Raw genomic sequence first — 19,872 nt, 5'->3', positions numbered from 1 at the left:
AGGAATTGCTACTGATTTTTGTAGGTGTCCTAATTCAACTGTGATATGTAGAAAATGTCCTTATTTTATAAAGATTCATAGTGAAATATTTGAATGATATTTTATGAGATCTGTAACTTACTTTTAAACACTTCAGCCAAAATAAGAAAGTGAAGCAAATTTGGAAAAAATGTGAACCTCTGTCAAACCTAGGTGATGGGAATATGAGTTTTCAAAATGATTCTTTTTGGTATCTTCTCTCTCTCTCTCTCTCTTTTTTTTTTTTTTTGCAAGTTTTAAAATGATCATAGTGAACATACAAACATTATGTTTGTTATTTTTGACCTTAGCTGGGTGTCCTTGGGCGTTTTTTTTCCCCTTAAGTCCCCAAGCATAAGCCCCACCCTGGAGAAGGTGGCTTCTCTGTGCCTGAGGGGTTCTCTGGGACATACGGGCAGGGTTGACTCTGGGGCTAGGTGGCGGGGTTCTGGGTGCAGGAAATGGTCAGGCTCATGATCCTGGGGGGACCCATTCTCCAGTGCCCGCCCCTGCCCCCCATTTCATGCCATGGCCTCCAGCCAGGGGCACAGAGGAAGACATTACCTGAGACTGAGCAGCCCCTCTGGCCATCTCACCAGACTCAGGAGGACAGTCAGGTCTTCCAGGCTCAAGCAGCACTGAGTCAGCCTGGGGACAGACGTAGGTTACCACAGTGGCTCTGGCAGTGAGCCCCCACCCCTCAGCTGTTCCCATGGGAGGGGCCCTGTCACTCACGTCAGCTGCTTCAACTGCCGGGCCTGGCTCAGGCCAGTGGCCAGTCTGGGCACATGCTCAGGCCCGAAGCTGCATTCGCTCAGCCTGAGGGCAGAGGGCAAAGGGCAAAGGGCAGAGCCTGGGTGAGGCCTGGGAAGGCTACTGTCCTGCCTCCTCCCAGTTTCCCCCAGGACCTATGGGGGGGCAGGCACTGAGTTCAAAGGCCTGGACCAGGGCCTGAGAAAAAAAGCCAAAGATGCAGCTCCTTCCCTGGGAGCTTCCTGTCTCTTTGGAGAGACTGTCCCCCAAGAAAATGCTGGAAGTGAGTCACTTATGGAGCCCTGACCATATGCCCGGCCCTATGCCAGCCTCTGGGTACACAGGGTGAGCACACAGGCATGCCTGCCTTACATGCAGTACCTCACTTAATTCCAACAGTGTCATTTACGGGCGGAGCAGCTGACTAACGCAAGGACACAAAGCTGGTCGGAAGGAAGGGCAGCATTTCAATCCAGCTCAGCCTGACTCCGGACCCCAAACCCATAACCACCCCCCTCCTCTCCAGTACCACTTTATCCCAGGCTCCCTTGCGGGGAGGAGGGCCTCGGATTGTCACCATGGCCCTGCCTCCAGGTGTCTGGCCCTGTGTGGCCAGCAGACAGGCCCCAGACCACTGCCTCGCAGACGGGCAGAGACGAGGGCCCAGCACAAGCACAACATCGTGCGTGGTTCATGCTAACGGACAGGGGCCACTGGCGTTCTCCGGGAGGGGCTGACATTTGAGCCAAGTCTTAAAGGATTGCGGGCAGCATTTCATCTCAGAAAAGGCAGGGAAGAGAAGTCAGGCTGAGCACCCAGGTTGGCAAGGAAGCTTTATCAGACAGTACGTGTTCAGTGAACAAGGAGCAAAGGTCCCTTGTGGCTGAATATGTGTGTTGTGTGTTGTGTGTGTGTGTGGGGGGGCAGGTGTATAGTGTGTGTGCATGTATGTGTGGGTGTGTGTTGTGAGATGTGGGTGTGTATGGTGCGTGTGGTGTGGTATGTGTGTTGTGTATGTGTTGTGTGTGGGATGTATGTAGGTGTGGTGTGTGGTGTGGTATGTGTGTTGTGTATGTGTTGTGTGTGGGATGTATGTAGGTGTGGTGTGTGGTGTGGTATGTGTGTTGTGTATGTGTTGTGTGTGGGATGTATGTAGGTGTGGTGTGTGTGTGTGTGTGCGCGCGCGCGCGTGCACGCGTGCACGCGCGCGTGTGTATGGTGTGGGGGGTGAGGAAGGACATGGTAGGAGGTAACAGTCAAATCAGACTGTGCGGGAGAAGAGCAGGCTAAGGAATTTGAAGTTCACCCAGAAACGTTCGTCAGAGGTGTGTCAGGAAGACCCCTCTGGGTGCTGTGGGGTGAATGGATTGGAGAAGGCCTGACCAGAGACAGTGGGCCAGTTTGGAGGCCACAGTCACAGCTGAAGTAAGACGTGTAGAGGTGCCGACTCAAGGCAGTAGTGGTGAGGTTGAGAGAGAGGGAGACAAAGCCCAAGGCTACCAGGGAGTAACAACAACAACAACAACAACAACAATAATAATAACAATAGTAATAATGGCAACAACAGCTGACAGAGCACTCAAATGAACCAGGCCCTTTCCAAGCGCTTTATACATGTTAACTCATTTAATTCTCACAGTAACAGATGAGGAACTGAAACACAGAAAGGTTAAGTCACGTGTCCAAAGGCGTACAGCTGGTAAGTGGTCAAGTTGGGATGTACCCGCAGGTGGTCCCAGAGTCTAAGCTCTTACCCATGATACGCCGAAGCATCCAGATTTATAGGTAAGACACGGCTAAGAGGCACAGAGACAATGTGAAGGCCAGGCCCAAGGGCTAGAGGAGTGGGGGCTGGGAGAAGGTGACAGGGAGGCAAAGCTGGGCAGTGGCATGAAGTCGGGTATTAGAAGGAGGAGCGGGCCCAGCGAAGGAGGCAGCATGGAGCTGCCACAGGGCCAGGATTTCCCCCCTCGCCCCGGACGGGAATTACCTCAGTGTCTTCCCAGCCTCCTCCTGTTGCGAGAAGTGAATCTTGAAGCTCTGCTGGGAGCCCAGGCTGCAGAGAGAGGGGTGTGAGGAGGCCACAGACTTACCAGCGTCCTCGAGACCCAGGCATTAGGGGACACAGGAGGTAACGGGGCTGAGACGCAGGGGCGAGGGGTGGGGGAGGCCCTTGCTGACCCAACTCATTCTGTGGGGACCCTGAAGCCTGGCCTCCCCTACCCTGTGACCTCCCTGGTCCCCATGGCATGCGGGCCGCAGAGGATGGAAACTGTGATCCCACATTCAGTGAACCCTGGAGACTCAGAGGTTGCCCCAAGTCACACAGACATCCCCCACCATCAGCAAGTGGCACCAGTATCTCCTTACTTCACCGAGGCCTCCCGGATACGTGGGCAGGAGGGGAGAGTCTCCACCAGGCATAGGACACTTTCCTGAGAGATGCTGTTGTGACTCAGACTAGGAGAGAAACGAGGTTCAGGATGGGGGAGGGCATGGGGGTCAGCATCTCAGTGGAGTCCTGCCCCGCCCCCTTGTGTCTTCCCCTCCAGCTGTCATCTTCGGGAAAGTCCTCAATGTCCAAGTGTCCATTCTCCAGGTGAAGACACTGAGGTCCAGAGACAGGCCAGAGGGGCACTATAACCACGTGGTCAGGACAGGCACCAGACCCTGAGTCCTCGCGACCTGTGCCTGCTGTCCTTATGGTCTGGGACAGGGCACTGAGGAGGTTAGGATGGCAGCCCCACACAGAGCACAAAGCTCAGGTGCCTAGCAATGGGTTGCATCCTAGTCCTGGCCACCTGTCTCCCAGGTCACTGGAAAGATTGGTGAGAGTGAGGATGACTTCCTAGGGACCCTCCCGGTTGTTGGGACATCTCCAAAACTGTGTCCCATACCCTTGGTCAGAGGAGCTTCAGGGACAGGATGGACCAGGAGCTGGGACAGTTAAGATCCCACGTCAGCTGGTTAGGGATGAACTGTTGCTCTTTGCCGGAGTCAGCTTGGGTTACCAAGTTTTAGTTGTAGCCTGTCCTGGGTGTCTGGTGGGGGCTCTTCCCAAGGTGGGCAGTGAGGGAAGGAGGGAAGGACCCAAGGCAGGGGAGGATGTCAAGGGAAGAATCACCCCTTTCCCCTCCCCATCCCTGCCCTCTGGGGTTCTCTAGGGATCCCTCAAAATTCATGCTCTGGGCTCAGAGGAGTCTTCCTCCTTGCGGTCCTTGAGACTGCTCAGTCACTTACTCAAGTAAAGCGGAGATGGGCACCTGAGGCAGACATTCTAGGAGGTACCTGAGCCCGTCATCACCCAGCTGGTTGGCTGAGAGGCTATAAGAGGTAAGAGGAGGGTCAGATGTGCCCCCCTCAACCAGTGCCTTATCTCCAGCTACCATCACGCTACTCTACCCACTCAACACTCCCGTTATCACCCGTTATCACCATCATCTCCTCCACTCAGCACTGCTTCCATCCCAACAGCACCATCGCCACCACTGGCTCCATCCCATCGTTACTACTCATCACCACAACCACCACTGTCTCCATCGCCACTAGAGTTATCACCACTCACACCCCACACAGCAGTTCCTGTGTTCCCATCACCATTCCCCTCACCAACACCACAGTTAACCAGCCCTCCTCTTCCCCGTCAGTATCTGCGGACCACTCCCAGGACTCCGGCAGGCTTTCAGGAGTTAGAGAAAAACCAATCAGCTTTTACCATGCCCTTGGCCTGTATCAGATGGGAGCCGCCATTTTTGAACAGGAGTAAATTCAGGAATTAAAAAAAAAAATGTTTGGAGGATGTGCTTTCCCAACAGATTTCCTCTTTTAATTTGGGAATGCGATATCGGAAATGGCACTTGAATACTTGATTTCCCTTCATGGTGGCATTCTATGGTTTTGGCTCCAGTTTCAGAGACAATATGACCAGTGCGCCCTGGAATATCTGATTGAACTCATTTTGTCCCTGATTATGACACTTTTGAGGCTTGTTTATTTCATCTTTCCCTGAGAAACTGTAAAAATTAGTTTGTCTCATGAAGCCACTTACTATCTTTAAAATAAAAAAAAGTGCCCTCTACAATGAAAACACAGAAAAACTCAAAGGCACATTGCTTATTCCTCTTTCTTTAAGATACATGATTTTCATCAGTCACATTTCTCTTTTTGGCCATATCACAACAGGAATTTAATATTTATTTATTTATTTATTTATTTATTTATTTATTTATTTATTTTGTACACAGCTCTCTTTAACTCCTACAGGTCCTAAGCTGGATTTCTAACGGTTGTGAACAAAGACTCTGCATTGTACTAGCTGTGTGACTTTGGCCAAATTCTTAAACTCTCTGGACCTCAGCTCTCTCACCTATAAAATGGGGACAATAGTATCTAGGTCTGTTGGGAGGATAAAAAGAATATCTAAAGCACATAGAACAATGTAGAAAGTACTCAATAAGTGAGAGCTATTATTATTATCTTTCTACCCATGCGGGGGCTGCGCGATTTGGGCGCTCAAGACAGGCCACACAGATACCACTTCTCAACAGTAGAGGAGCCCATGAATCCCCACCCAGCTGGCCCTGGGAACCCCCTCAGGCTGAGGCATTTAGTACTTTGCCAGAGAAACCAATGGAGCCTTCATTTTAGTCCTCATCCCCCAGCAGAGCTCCAATGCTTTGATCAACATGAGGCCAAGGTGCTCCTGTGGCCCTTTTTGAAGGACTTCCCAAATTAGATCAAGAACTCATGCTCAACTAGCTCCGCCATGGTGAGAGTAGGGGGCGGGAGGGATAAAAATGGGTACAGAGAAACCTTATGGATGTGACACAGAGTCCCGGGCATCCCGTTAGCTGGTCCTCAGAGGTGTTGAGAGTGTGCGCGCCTGCGCCTGCGTGCGTACACACACACACACACACACACACACACACGCACACACACGCGCGCGCTTGCGCACACACACACACACACACACACACACCCCTCCAGTGACACCCAGGCACAGGCTCCTGGTCTCCTCCTTCCTCTTCCTCCTCCTCCCCCAACTTACTCCAGCTGGCTGAGATCTTCACACTTTCTCAGCACCTTGCACAGTGGCTCCACATGCTCCTGGCTGAGGCCGCAGCCCGTGAACACGCTGGAGGACGGAGAACAAGCCAGGGCTGAGGTGTTAAGCCACTCAGACCTGCTGTCCCTGGCTCATCCCAGGTGTGGCCTCCCAGCTCCCATGATGGGGACTCGCCCAAGCGTGGACTCTCGGGAACTATCAGCATCCACAACTTGCACTTCCCCTGCAGCAGATCCCACCTGGCACCCACGGGTTCCCTCTGGGGAAGTGGTTCTGAAAGTGGGAACTTGATAAGAGGTTAATTCTGGAGACCCAGCCCAGACCCCCTGAATCAGAAACTGCAGGGGCAAGCTCTCTGGCTGACTCTGATTCAAGCTCAAGTTGGAGAACTCTAGCTCCATTTTAATGAACAGACATGGGGAGCGGGGTGGAGGAGAATAGGGTGAGGTCTGCTCTTGCAGAGGGCTACTGATCCTGAAATGAAAAGTAATGATAAATCTGCCTTTGAAAGGCCTAAAATGAGACCATACAATAAGTTAAAGGAAGAGCCTATGACCAGCCAGCAACTAAAAAAAAAAAAAAAAAGAATCTTAAAATCACAAAGTTCCTAAAATCATTACTTCCAATTTGTATCACTGTTATTCTCCATGATTTCCCCCAGAGTCCTAAATTCCCTTTTATACTATTACTTACTTCCTATTTTTAAATCAGCACATTCTTTTTATTTAATGCATTTAGTGTAAAAGAAAATCCTGTATCATTCACTCAAATGGGAAACTGGCATTGCATGCCACAAGCAGACCATAAGAATATATGAAATAAGAGTAAACTATCACCATTAAATTTGAGCCAGATATTGACGCCTGCTAAGGGCTCTCTTTCTTAAAAGGGAGCTTAGTAAGTGTTAGAAAGGTGTTACAGACACGCCAACATCCAGCTGAGACTTCCTCTTGGCCTTCATCAGACAGAGGGAATAATGACCTCCTTAAGGATTCAATGAAGATGAACGGCTCTACCATCTGCCCAGCTTTCTAAAAATCAACCCATCCTGGTCTTTGTCCTACATTTCGGAAACCACTGGCTTAGAAACTACCATGGTGTTCTAGAGGTCAGGGTAGTGTCAGGCTAGGACAGACGTCAAAAAACTACAGCCAAAGCCACCTGTTTTTATATGGTTTGTAAACTAAGGATGATTTTTCCATTTTCAAACGGTTGAGAAAAAAATCAAAAGACGAATAACAGTTCATGATACAAACATTATATGAAATCCAAGTCTCAGTGTCCACAAATCCAGCTTCACTGGCACGCGGCCACATGCCTTACTTTACGTATTGTCTGTGCTGCTTTCAAGCTAAACAGTAGAATTGTGTAACTGAGGCAGAAACCATATAGCCTGCAAAACCCAGAATATTTACAATCTAACCATTTACAGAAAAAGTCTGTCTGCCCCTGGGCTAGAAGTACTGTAGAATGGTGTGGGTTCGAGTCCCAGCTGCACCCCTTACATGTGACATGCAGTGTGACCACAGCTGTGAGGTTTATAGGAGGTGATATGTATAAGGCTCTCAGATTGGTGCCCTGCAGATGCTCAACAAACATTAGCTCTTCTAATTATTAGTTCACAGCTGAGAATGCTGAGGCACAGCGAGGAGAAGGGTCTGGTCCAAGATTGCTGAGCAAGCCAGTGGCATCAAATAGTTAACAGAAATGTCATCTCTGCATTCAGAGGTCACTCACTTGCCCCATCATCCTGCCTGCAGTGCAATATACCTGCCCCCCTCTCACCTGGGGGAACCACAGAGCACTGGTCTAGGAGTCAGCACCTGTGACATGCACACTTTACATGTTGTCTCATTTAATCCTTGCAAATGCCCTGCAGTGTGGTGTCTTCCTTCTCCAGCTGCAGAAGCTGAGAATCGGAGAGGTTAAGGGGCTTGCCCAAAGTGCCAAGCCCTCGGCTGGGATTTAAAGCCTAGTGGGCAGGTTGTGAAGTCTTTTTATTTGGACCAGGTTCCTGAGTCTGATGTGTACTCCTCCTTTGCCCTTGACAAAGCCTGGCCCTCTCTGGACTCCTGCTTCTTCATGTTGGAGAAAACAAGTCTCCTTGCAGGTCCTTCGGAGGAAATCCTCTGCGTGTTCGTCCTCTGCTGTCTGTCCTCTGCTCTGGTCATTCAGGAGGCAGGTCGAATCATTCCCAATACCCACTAGCTGCCAGGGCACAGTTCCAGAGGACTTACCCATAGCACCCGCTTTTCTGCTTCTCGTTAGACCTGAAGTGCAGGGTCACGTGGAGCAGGGACCTGGAGCAGACAGCACCTGGGTCAGCCACCCTTGGCCACAGCCTCAGGATGCCCGCGGGGGGCAGGCACCCCCTCTTCTAGAAGCTGAGCCTCTGACTTGGGTCTTATTGCCTCCATCCTTCCCCTCACACCCACCAGACTTCAGGCACTACCCTCCAAGACCAGCCCTGGTTGCCCCAGGGCAATGCCCACCTGAGATCCACCTTCTGAACTCGTGGGCACAGGCTGAAGAGGTCAGCCAGCAGGAAGAGGCTCCTTATCGACAAGCTCATCTGGCTCAGCCTGAGAAGGAAAGGAGCAGGGGCCCTAAGTCAGCAAATCAGAGCCAAGCAAGACCCGTAGGCAAGGGACCGGGATAGGCTGGAGGGGAAAGAGCCAGAGGATAGGGAGGGCTGGCAGGTCAGCATGGCAATAAGGAAGAAGGCAGGGACTCAAGAGAGACAAATAGAGGCTTGGGGTCAAGCAGACTTGGATTTGAGCCCCAGTTCTGCTTACTGGCTGTGTGTCCTTGGATAAGTCACTTAAGCTCTCTGAGCCTCAGTTTCCTTACCTGGAAAACAGGACGACTCATGGTCTACCTTCCTCTCAGGGTGTCATCAGAATTTAGTTACATCAAGTGTGTGTGCTGCCTAGCACGATACCCAGGCTGGTTATTATTATTATATTGTTTCTATCCTCAAGCACAGACTTAACAGGTAAGTCTTGCAGACAGGGAGTGGGATACTTGAGCCTTTAGAGTAGTTTATCGACCTCAGCACTACTGAGCTTGGGGCTAGATAATTTATTGTTGTTGGGGGTTATCCTGTAGGATGCTTAGTAGCATCTCAGACCTCTATTCACTAGATGCCAGTAGTGGCACTACCTCTCCCCCGTGCTGTATCTCCAGCACCCCTAACAGTGTCCACAGTAATGCACACGCACTATGGACTGAGTAATAGAAAGCATAAGCCCTGGTCAGGCTGGCCACCACATTCAAAAGACAGATGAGGAGTTGGGGGCTGATGCTGTGTGACTTGGGCATAGAGAAGCCCCTCTCTGGTCTGAGGTTTCCCGCCTGTTCATTTTAACTTGCCATCTTCTGTGTCCAAAGGAGCCCTTTCTGACCCATTGTCTCCTGGCAGGGTGGGACCGGAGTGGGTGTTGTGGGGGTTGACATGAGCTCTGCCATACTTGCCCACCTCTGGAGTGTCACCGTCTCCTCCCTCCGTCCCCAATAGGACTCAGGGATGAGCAAGAACCTAGGTGTGATGGAAGCCTTCCCAGGTGTCCCAGAGATCCTTGCCATTAGGGCGTATATTGCTGTTATTAATGGTATGATTCAATTTCTTGTTGTATTTCTCCACCTCAGGTGCAGTTGCTCGCCCCCCACCACCTCCCCAGAAGAAGATTTAAAGTAAATCCTTTTTAAATTCTAACCAGTCTGAGCTGAAACTAGAAAATAGAGATTTAACTACTTTGGGGGAGGGATGTTGCTAAATTTCACTTTTACAAAGTTAGATGGTGACCTTTAAAAAACGGTATGTGACATATACATGACGTACATCTGCCTGTAAAGTTCCTTTTTGGGAGCAGGTGACCTTTCCATGGTTGGGGAGAAGTACACTAACCCACCTGTCACAGGCCTTCTATTCTTCAAGGTGCTTTTAAAGCAGCTGTCTTGTTTGAATCCCATCCCTGGGGGAGGGGTTGGGGAATATTAATCCCATTTATTAGATGAGGAAACTGAGGCCTGGAGGGGTCAAATGACTCCCCTCAAGGTTGATACAGCATGATGGAGGAGCTGGAAGTAGACTCTAGCTCCCAGTTGTGCCAGATAAAATGATGACACAACCCAAGGGAAAGAAGAAAGAAAAGGGAAGGGATAGCTTTGCAATGCAAGAGCCTCATGCCACACAGGGAAGTGGGGAAACCAGTCTTACTGCAGCAGGTTCAGCTGGTGGAGTCGGGGCAAATGCCCCAGCAGGGTGTCCAGGCTCTGATCACTCAGGACCCCGTTGGACAATCTATGAAACACAACATCTGAATGAGGTGGGGAAGCCTGCAAAGCTCAGAGTATGGCCGCACAGCCAGAGCCTTCTGGAGATGGGTCCTAAACCCAGGTTGTCCTAACCATTCCCTCTGAACAACCAGGTTGTTGAGTTATGAAGGCTGGAGGAAAAGGCAAGTCACATATATCTGGAAAATACTGGGTTAAGCCAAATTTGTTTTCTTGGCTGTAGGACTTCTCAGAAGAGTACTTTTTATGCTACAGGGGGAAAAAAAAAAAAAAGGAAGAGGAAGAAGAAGAAGAAAAAAAAATTCCAAGAAACCAAATGAAAACAAAACAAAAACAAAAATTACTGGAAGCAGCCTGATGTCTATCTTGACTCTAGAGCGGGTGGTTGAATAACTTGTGGCACATTCAAACTGTGGAGGTTTAGTATGAAAAGGCACAAATAGGGCCGGCCGAGTGGCGCGATGGTTAAGAACTCGCTTGGGATGCCAGAGGGCCCCGGTTCGGATCCCACATATGAGGGCCAGTGACACTGCCCTCCACAGCTAAGATGCTGAACAACAGCTCAACCTGGAGCTGGGCTGCCGTGAGTTGCTGGCGACGGCGTAGGCTGCAGTCCCTGTGGCAGTGGATTGCCATGGGCTACCGTGTGTAGCCAGCAGCTACCGTGTGTAGCCAGCAGCTACCGTGTGTAGCCAGCAGCCAGCGTGAGCGGCCAGCAGCCAGCGTGAGCGGCCAGCAGCCAGCGTGAGCGGCCAGCAGCCGCAGTGAGCGGCCGTCCAGAAGCCGGCGACTGATCTGCCTCGCCAGGGAAGAGCGCAATGATGGTGCCAACTTGGGCCAGTGAAGCAGTGTCCTCCACAACTAGATTGAAGAACAAAACGACAGCAACTTGTCTGTTCCCCTTCCCCTAATTCCCCAGTACTGTTCCCATCCCCCCAATTACCCAATAAAAAAAATCTTAAAAAAAAAATAAATAAAATAAAAGTATCTCTCTCTAAAAATAAAAAAAAAAGAAAAGGCACAAATATACAATATATTGTGTAAAAAACATGTGAGAGGTAATCAGGGACAATTGAACATTAATGGCTATTTGATGATTTTAATATGTCATTAAATAACGTTAATATTTTAGGTCTGATAATGGTTTTGTGGCTATGTTAAAAAAATAAAGAGTATTTATTGTTTAGCTATGCATACTGAAATAGCTACAGATGAAATCATGAGGTGTCTGGGAATTGCTTCAAAATGACATGTATATGGGTTTGGGTACATGGGCGCACGCGTGCGTGTGTGTGTGTGTGTGTGTGTGTGTGTGTGTGTGTGTGTGTGCCTGTTTGTGTGTGTTGGGGTCATGAGGTGACAAACTATTGAGTTAGTTACAGGGCAGCTAAGGCTCCCTTAGCTTTTATATATGCTTTTTTTTTTTTTCTTTTTTTTTTTTACTGAGCCATCCTGCTACCTGTTGGCTGCTCAGCTCGGGCTGGACTCGAACCACTTGCTCAGAGCTCAAACTCTTGAGCGAGCTCTTAACCAACTGAGCCACTCGGCCGGCCCCTATATATGCTTTTATATATGCTTGATAGTCTTCCATAGTAAAAGGATTTTGTTTTGTTTTTTAAATTAAGAAGTAACTTTATAGTGGGGAAATCTGACAAATACTATGTCAGCCAGGTGATCAAGGGCAACAACAACAGTGATAAGTCGAGTCCACAGCATGCCCCCCCGAGATGGGATGAGGTGGGTACTTCACCTCTGTGGTATTTTGAGCCCAAACCCATAACCCCAGTCTAACCATGATAAAAACACCAAACCCAAATTGAGGGGAATCTGACCAGTACTCCTCAAAACTGTCAAGTTCATGCCTGAACAATAAAGAAAGATTGCGAAACTATCACAGATCAGAGGCGGCAACGGAATATGATGATTGAACGCAAAGTGGGATCCTGGGTCAGAGAACAGGCATTTGTGGAATAACGGGTCAAATCTGAATAAAGTCTGGAACATAATTAACAGTCACGCACCAAGGTTAGTTTCTTAGTTGTGACAAACGTACCATGATAACGAGTGATATAAACAACCTGGGGCAACTGAGTGAGGGAACTCTCTGGACTAGCTTTACCACTTTTCTGCAAATCAAATTTTAAGCTATTCTAGCATAAATGGTTTTTTTAAAAAAAGTCATTGGTTCTTCATGTGTTGATATTCCAGGAAAGCCATGATGTAGTGTCACGAGACAAAAGTTCGGGGCAAGATAGCTTATGTGGTGAGATCCCGTGTCTATTAGCAATGTCAAACCCTCCCCCACTCTGGGTCTATATGTGTTTGAACTTGGAGGAAGGCATGGAAGGACACACACAGGTGATTAACATGGATAAGCTTGTTCCAAGGGCCAGAAGGGCACTTGACATGGGAGTCGGAAAGCAAGAAAGAAAGACTAGTAAAATAGAAAAACACATACGGTGCGATGTAAAGTAAAACTGTAGAATATGGCTAGTATGTGACTGTGAATAGGTAAGAACTGGATCTGCAAATGGACAAGGAGTAGAAGGCCCTGAGGAGAGGCCTTCAGAAGTGATAGGCTCCAGCCACGGAGGCAGGCCTAGGCGGGTGCCAGGGTGGGGTTCCAGGGATGCAGGGAACAGACTGAGGCTCCTGGATGCCCTGAGTTGGGCAGCTGGGGAACACGAAGCCCCGGGCCCAGCACAGTCTCTCTCAGTGGGAGGGGTGAGGTACCTGATCTGGGCTATTGGGAGCAACAAGGCTTCTAGGAGTTAAGTCAGGGAACTCCCATGGGGTTGGGCTATGGGGTCTGGCAGGAAGGCACCAGAAAAGACAAATGTGACCTCTAAGCAAGACTCCCCAACCCTTCAGGCCACTGGGCAGATGCCTGCATTGTGCCCTCTGGGGCTGTCTCCTCCTTACTTACTTGACTTCCAGAGGCCCTGGGCACTTCTCCAGAGTCTCACAGAGGTGGGTGAGGCTCGGGGGCTCCAGCTGACACTCCCTGAGGCTGAAAAGGGGCAGTGGGCAGGGCAGGGGTTCAGAGAGGGCTCAGAGCCCATGTGCAGCCCCAGGGGCTCTCCCCTCCTTCCAAGTAGCCTCCTCCCCAACCTGCAGGCAGCAGGCTCTTCCCCCTGCAGGGGACACTGTCTACCCCTAAGTCTCTCATAGCCCCCCCCCCGTTCCATCACTCTGACCCCTGAGTGCCCAGGTACCCTCATGCAGCCCCTGAGTCCTCCCCACCGAGTCCCGCCTGAGTTCGGGCCACCATCGCCACTCACCTGGAGCACTTTAATACCCTCCGGCCTCCCCTCCTGCCTCCCTGCCATCCTTCCCCACCCTGCCAGGGTCTCATCTTTTAACAGTGCACATCCGACCAGGCCTCGCCTGTACTGAAAACCTCTGTGGTTCCCCATCACCCTCAGGCTGAGAGCAAAGCGGCTTCCTTGCCTCCACTCTCCTTGTACATCCTCAGCCACACTGAAATGCTCCCCAAAAGCCAAGCTTTCGCTCCTCTGAGCCTCCGCACAGGTGGGCTCACCTGTCTGGACCCTACGTCTCTCCTCCTCTGGACAACTCTGTTCAGGCCCCAGCTTAGGCGGCTCTCTTCTTGTGTGAGGAAATCAAGCCCCAGCGAGGGGAGGGGCCCAGCCAGGGTCTCACAGCCCCTCATGGCAGAGCCACAGAGTCTTCCGAGAAATCAGCGTGGAATCTTTTCTCTAAGGAGAACGCTGGGCCCAGCAGCTCCTGTCACCAGCCTTCATTCTTACCCGCTTGCCTCAAACTCTCTCTCCCATTCCCCAGCCCGAAACCTCCAGGCTCTCCTCACTTCCTGAGCCCTCACCCCACTGTGGTTACCCCAAACAAGTGGGTAAGATGGTACCTGAAACTCCTGGGGATGCAGCGCTGACCAAACCCTGAGAACTGGGTTCCAGCCGGGAACTCTCGCAAAGACCCACCAGCGGACAGATCCCTTGGCGTGGGGAAAACATTTGAGAGGAAAATTCAAATCATCCACGTTGGAAGGCAAGACTCATCGGTCAGAGCTGGAAGGGGCCCCTGTGATAATCAAGTCCCTCACTGTACAGATGGGGAAATTAAGGCCAGAGTGAGAAAGCCAGCCGCTTACACCCATGCTGGGGGTGGCACCGGACCCGGTCAGGAGAGCCGGGACAGAGTTCCTCCTCTCTCTGATCACCAAATGTGGCCTTCACATGACTTCTGCCTTCCTGTGCCTCCATTCTTTTGGCCTCAAGAACCCAGAGGGTCCCCAGAAATGGAGACCCTAGTCTGGAAAGCAAGACTACCGGGCTTTGGGTGACCCCTGGCGTCAGACAGCCACGTGGAATGCCAGTTCTCTCCCCTGCCACGTCAGCCCCCTGGCCCCACATTAGCAGGCCCTTGTGCTAACCTCCCAAGCTAGACCAGGGCAGCCAGGAACATCTGTGGAGAAGTAACTATTATTCATTGTTTACAGCAAGCAGGTGGAAACTTTTTTACAGCGCCAACAGTTCTTGGCTTCTCTAATTTGACTCTCAGAGTGTGAAAGGACAGTGACTCATCTGGAGCTGTGAGTGTGCAGAGGGCTGCAAAAGTCCCAGAGAGGCAGCAACACAAATGCTCCCCTCTGCCCTCCCACAGAGCAGCAACCTGCTAACGCCTGTTCTGCTGTGGCCTTTACCCATTGTTCCTTCCCTCCATCCGCACTGGCTTCTTGCAAGAGATTTAAGGTGGCTGATTACTGCAAATTTATATGGGGTGTGTGTGGGGGGAGGTACAGAAAGAGTGATTAATTCTAGTCTTCCAGACCTGGGGTGGGGGGGGGGTTACTTTAGGGCTGACAGTGGTCAGCACGGGTCTAGGGTGGAGGGTTCCTGTAGAAAATGGGGATCAGAGCGGGGAGGGTAGCCCACTCCACCCTCGGAGCTCTCCCTCCTCACCTGGCTCTTCTGTCACCTCTCAGGATGATGACTTGGCTCTTGAAGCTGTAGGCAGAAAGGAGGCCGCCGTCAGAGAAAGGGCAGAGGGCCCGTTTCCCAGGCAGGGGTAAGAGAGCAGACTGGCCGGGCCAAGGGAGGCCTGGAGGGTGGTCTGCCTTCTCAGCAAATACTGTAATAAATATACTAACAACAACTACGTTTACTAAGGCACATACACAGCACACCACCAATACACTCTCCTTTCATTCTCACACTGAAACTGAGATAAGGAAGTATGTTTACCCCCATTTTACAGAGGAGGGAACAGGTGTGGAGAGGCTCAGTGACCTGCTCAAAGCTGCACAGCAGGTAAGCAGGGAGCCTGGATTTGAACCTGGTCTGTCTACTATCGCACCTCCCACTCTTGGGAGGGGAAGGGGGAAGGCCTCGCACAAAAGCATGGATGATCTGCATCGCATGTCCCAGAGCTGCGCTGCTGGGTGCGTTTCCTTCTACAGTCGCATTGGTTCCAGAGACTCCACAATGAAGGCAGGTCTCTGAGCACTCAATGGTCACCAGGGATCTCCTACTTTTCTTAAACATCTCCCAGGATAATGCAGAGTGTGAGTAAGGGAGAGTCAATGGATTGTGTCTCATGGATTTGGAGCAATTGGGTATCCCTGGGCTATATTCCTTCCTTCCTTCCTTCATTCATTCAGCAGATACCCATCACACATGTACTGACCTTGTATCCCCCAGGCCCTGAGGGTGCTACATTATGAATTTGACAGATGAGGGGACAGGGCAGGGGTCTAGAGGCACACTCACCTGATGTCCAGGTGGAGAGCCCACTGCACTGTAGCGAAGCACTGGGCCAAACTGATCACAGTGTCCAGGGACAAGCCGTTCTCACTGAGGCTGGAGAATCATAGAAGTGGCATTGACGGAGGTCACCCAGGACTCAAAAACACCCTCTTTGTGATCAAAGCACAGGGCAGGGGAGGGCTGTCCCTGAGCCCAGATGATGGAACTCACTGAAACCTGGATTGTTAGAGAGCACCTCTCCCAACTCCCCATTGTACAGATGGGGAAACTGAGGCCCAGAAAGTGGCACAGCCTTGCCCAAGGTTACAGGTGACAGAGCTGAGCTTAGAACTCAGTGGTTCCCTCTGTCTGTAATGAATCTGAGGAGTGCTTTTAGGCCAGAGTTGTGCCTCAGTTTCCCCACCTGGTAAAGGAGGGATGGTGCCCAGTGAAAAATGAAAATGGGGCGGAGTGGCCTCTAGCTCAAAAAGTAGGAACAAAAAATTTCCTTTCTTTCATAGTCTGTCAATCCGTCATGGTTGTTTTATTTTCCATTTAATGTCACACTCTCAGGGCAGGGATCCTGGGAGGTGAGTACAGACTCTCACAGGCCCTGGGTCATACATACCAGGTGTTCGCAGTATGGGGTTTGCCCTGTAAGTTCCAATCTGCATATCATTTGCCTGTAGTGGTGAGGCAGGCCCTGGATGACAACTGAGGCAACCTTCTCTACTTCCCAGCATCCCAATGAGGCTGTCTGAGCAGGAAGGGCCCTCAAGCCCAGCACTCATTCTAAGGTTGTAGACAAAATACACCCCTCTACAGTTTATGTGCTAACTGACTGGGAACCAGGGGCTCAGAGGTTATGTAAGTAGCCCAAGGCCACACCAGGAACCTAGGACCTGTGCCAACCAGGGCTCCTCTCACTGGCCTAGGAGAGTTTGGGTGAAGTGGGGGTTGTGGGAGCCAAGAACACAGGGGCCTTTTAGGGCCCAGGAATTCTGGTCTCTTACAGGCAACGCCTGGGGGTTCCTGGTCTCCTACCAGAGCCTCCCTCCCACACTGAACACCTCCCCTCTCTGCCAGGTGCTCAGGGCCATCCAGATGTCCTGAGTACCCTGCATGGGTGTCCTGTGGGGTACAAACCCTCCTATCAAACAGCCCTCCCCTGCACCCCAGGGCCAGAATGGCTGCCAGCCATTTCATTAATTGGGTAATACTTCCCACCATGCCTGTCTTACTCCAGGTAACCTGGGACTCCCAGAGATAGGTTTGAGAAGTGAAACCTTAAATCAGAAGCTAGATCACTGAGTCACCGAGGCCAGTCTCTTTTTTAATGAGAATCATACCCTTTACTGATGAGCACTTACCACGTGTCAGGGACTGGACTGGGCAACTGACATGCACTTTCTGATTTAATCTTTCTGAGAACCCCAGGAGGGAGTGAGACGACTGACAACAGCCCCCCACCCCCATCCCCTCATTCTGATGAGGACAAGCCTTAGAGACTTTGCCCAGCAAGCTACTCACTTCAAGGACTGCAGAGCACCCAGCCCAGGGAGCTGCTGAGCCAGCTGGGCTGCGCCTTCATCCCCCAGGGCATTGCCTGATAAGCTGGCAGGGGCAGGAGGAGAACAGGTTAGAGGAGGGTGGGGGTGGGGATGGCCAGTCGCTTTGTCTCCAGCCCCCTCCCTCAGTTACTCAGCTTCTCCTGAAACTGGGACATGACCCTGAGCTGCCGATCAGCTGGGGTCTCACCCAGGGTTCTTATCCTGAGATCTGTGACCCCCAAGGGGGGTCAGGGATGGGCTTCAGAGGGTGTCAAACGTATTTTAGGGGGAAGAAGCACAACTTTCACCACATTTTCTAAAGGGTTCCTGTTTGCAGCAAGAAAGAACTGATGACCTAAACTTAAAAAGCAAAACAAAACCCAAACACACCAACACCCAGTAACCGACTGGTCCCACCCACCTGCCTTTCAAGAGCAGCTCACTCACTCAAGGTGGCAGAGGTGGCAGTTTCCTCCCAGGGCCGTGCAGAGCTGCTCTAGGTGTTCCGCTTGCAAGCCACAGTGTGTCAGCCTGTGGAGGGCAGAACCACAGCCCTGCAGTCCTGCCCCACCGAACAGAGGACAGAGTGGCCTGCCACCCCCAGACACACAGGCAGAGAACCCAGCTTGCAGGAGAGGGATCTGGGACCCAGCAGACAAAGGTGGACCAACACACAGACAAAACATTGCACACAGGCAGAGAAGAACCAGAGAGAGTCAGAGACCCAGAGAGGGAGACCAAGATTGACAGACACAGAGATAAGAGAGAGAAGGGACACCACACACACACACACACACACACACACACACACCCACACCCCCACCACACACACACACACACACACACACACACACACACACACACACACACACACATACAGATAGTGCCAGAGGAGGACAGACAGACAATGAGAAAAGGGCCACAGAAAATATGAGCGAAAGAAACAGAAAATAAGAGAGAATCAAAGAATGAGAGACAGACAGGGAGATTGAGATGGACAGAGAATAAGAGAGAGGGCCGGAATGGTATTGATGGGAGCCCTGGGGGGCTGACCTGAGCCCCCAGGCCCAGGCCCCAGGTTCAGGAAAGAAGGGGCTGCATGTTCCCCATCCTTTCTGTCCAGAGTTCCCACACCTCTCAGCTGCTGGAAGTCAGGGGAGCTAAGGGGAGGGTGGCCCCTGGGTGGGGAAGGTGATTATGAGAGCTGCCACATGAGCTTCACCTGCAGGGGGCTGGGCCGGCAGGTGGGGAGCAGGGAAGCCAGGCCACAGCTCCTGGATACAGCATGTCGGGCCATCCAGGGAGCACCTGGGGCTAGGGGCCTGGGGAGAGGCTTTGTGGAGGAAGGGGGGGCGGGGACCACACCCGAGACCTGCAGGTCATCACTGTACCTGATCCTTGGGAAGCACGGGGGCAGCTTAGAGGGCGTAAGGCTGTCGAGAAACAGAACCCTGGAGGGACACACACCAAGGCCAGGATGAGCAAGTGCCTCATCCACTGTCTCCAAAGTCCATCCTCACCTCACTTCCCACCATTCAATCTCTATACGGGGCCCAGAGACAGCCAGACCTTGATTGCAATTGGCTTCTCTGCTTCCTGGCTGCGTGACCTGGGACAAAATCACTAAGCCTTTTACTGGGAGGATATGTGTGCATTGCCTTTGTTTGGTGCTTGGTGGATATCATAGTAAGTGCTCAATTAACCTTGGCTGTTCTATCATTGATCTCATCATCACCATCATCAGCGCCTTCAGAGATGTCAGCCTCAGCTCCAAGCAAGCCCTCAAAAGCTCAGACCCTACAGAAGACATTGCAGGTGGACACTGAGGAGCAAAGAGTCTCTGCCCATGTCAATCCAGGAAGGCACCCTGGAGGAGGCAAACACCCTCTAAACGGTCCTCAGGCCAAAAGGAGCCAGAAGTTCTGACCAAAAGCAGAGCTACAGTCCAGGCAGTCCTCTGGGTTTAGGCTGAAGGGCCTTGTTGTCTCTGGCTACCCTACTTTGACCCAGCATGCAGTCTCCATCCTGCATCACAGGGCTCTCTTCAGGCACCACTTGAGATATGGGAAGGCAGCTGTACTTTGACCTTCCCCTTTAGGGCTGCATCCGCTGCCAAGCCTGCTGGCTTCCTGAGCCTTCGTGAATTTGTTAAGGTCCCTGGCAGCTGAGTGGTACTGTCCAGCTGTGGAGGTCAGGGAGGAGATGGCCCTGGCCAAGGGTGGGACTGGAGTGGTGTTGGGGTCCTACCTCTCCTGGTTCCCTTCCTGCTCCTCCATCTTTGGGACAAAAGTGAAGACCACAGTTTTGTGCATGAGGCTGTGGAGAGAAGACAGGGAGGAGTTAAGAGGCTTATGGGGTCCCTGCCGCTCCATATCCTTTTTTCAGCCTGGCCTGGAGGGAAATTGAAGGTGGCATCCCCCTGCTGTAGTCACTTCCTCTGACTGTCCTCCGAGCTTTCGAGGCCTGA

At 51.4% G+C, this 19,872-nt stretch overlaps 1 protein-coding gene across 1 annotated transcript in view; it reads right to left on the bottom strand.

The window, feature by feature from the left end:
• The window catches only part of NLRC5 (NLR family CARD domain containing 5), an 80,861-nt gene that overhangs the window by 16,510 nt on the left and 44,479 nt on the right, over positions 1–19,872 (bottom strand). The window contains exons 17-33 of the mRNA XM_019666822.1: positions 19,653–19,721; positions 18,797–18,856; positions 17,853–17,936; positions 17,386–17,469; positions 15,880–15,969; positions 15,073–15,117; positions 14,016–14,105; positions 13,059–13,142; positions 10,056–10,139; positions 8,329–8,418; positions 8,074–8,136; positions 5,819–5,905; positions 4,012–4,095; positions 3,142–3,231; positions 2,762–2,827; positions 754–837; positions 583–666 (exon numbers count right to left, since the gene is read on the bottom strand). Of these exons, the coding sequence (XP_019522367.1) occupies positions 583–666; positions 754–837; positions 2,762–2,827; positions 3,142–3,231; positions 4,012–4,095; positions 5,819–5,905; positions 8,074–8,136; positions 8,329–8,418; positions 10,056–10,139; positions 13,059–13,142; positions 14,016–14,105; positions 15,073–15,117; positions 15,880–15,969; positions 17,386–17,469; positions 17,853–17,936; positions 18,797–18,856; positions 19,653–19,721 (1,338 nt within the window). The remainder of the gene's footprint in view (positions 1–582; positions 667–753; positions 838–2,761; positions 2,828–3,141; positions 3,232–4,011; positions 4,096–5,818; positions 5,906–8,073; positions 8,137–8,328; positions 8,419–10,055; positions 10,140–13,058; positions 13,143–14,015; positions 14,106–15,072; positions 15,118–15,879; positions 15,970–17,385; positions 17,470–17,852; positions 17,937–18,796; positions 18,857–19,652; positions 19,722–19,872) is intronic.

Source organism: Hipposideros armiger, unplaced genomic scaffold (assembly GCF_001890085.2).
Source record: "Hipposideros armiger isolate ML-2016 unplaced genomic scaffold, ASM189008v1 scaffold_479, whole genome shotgun sequence".
NCBI lineage: Eukaryota > Metazoa > Chordata > Mammalia > Chiroptera > Hipposideridae > Hipposideros > Hipposideros armiger.
Note: the sequence above shows the minus strand (reverse complement) of the source record. Positions and strands in the feature narration are given on the sequence as shown.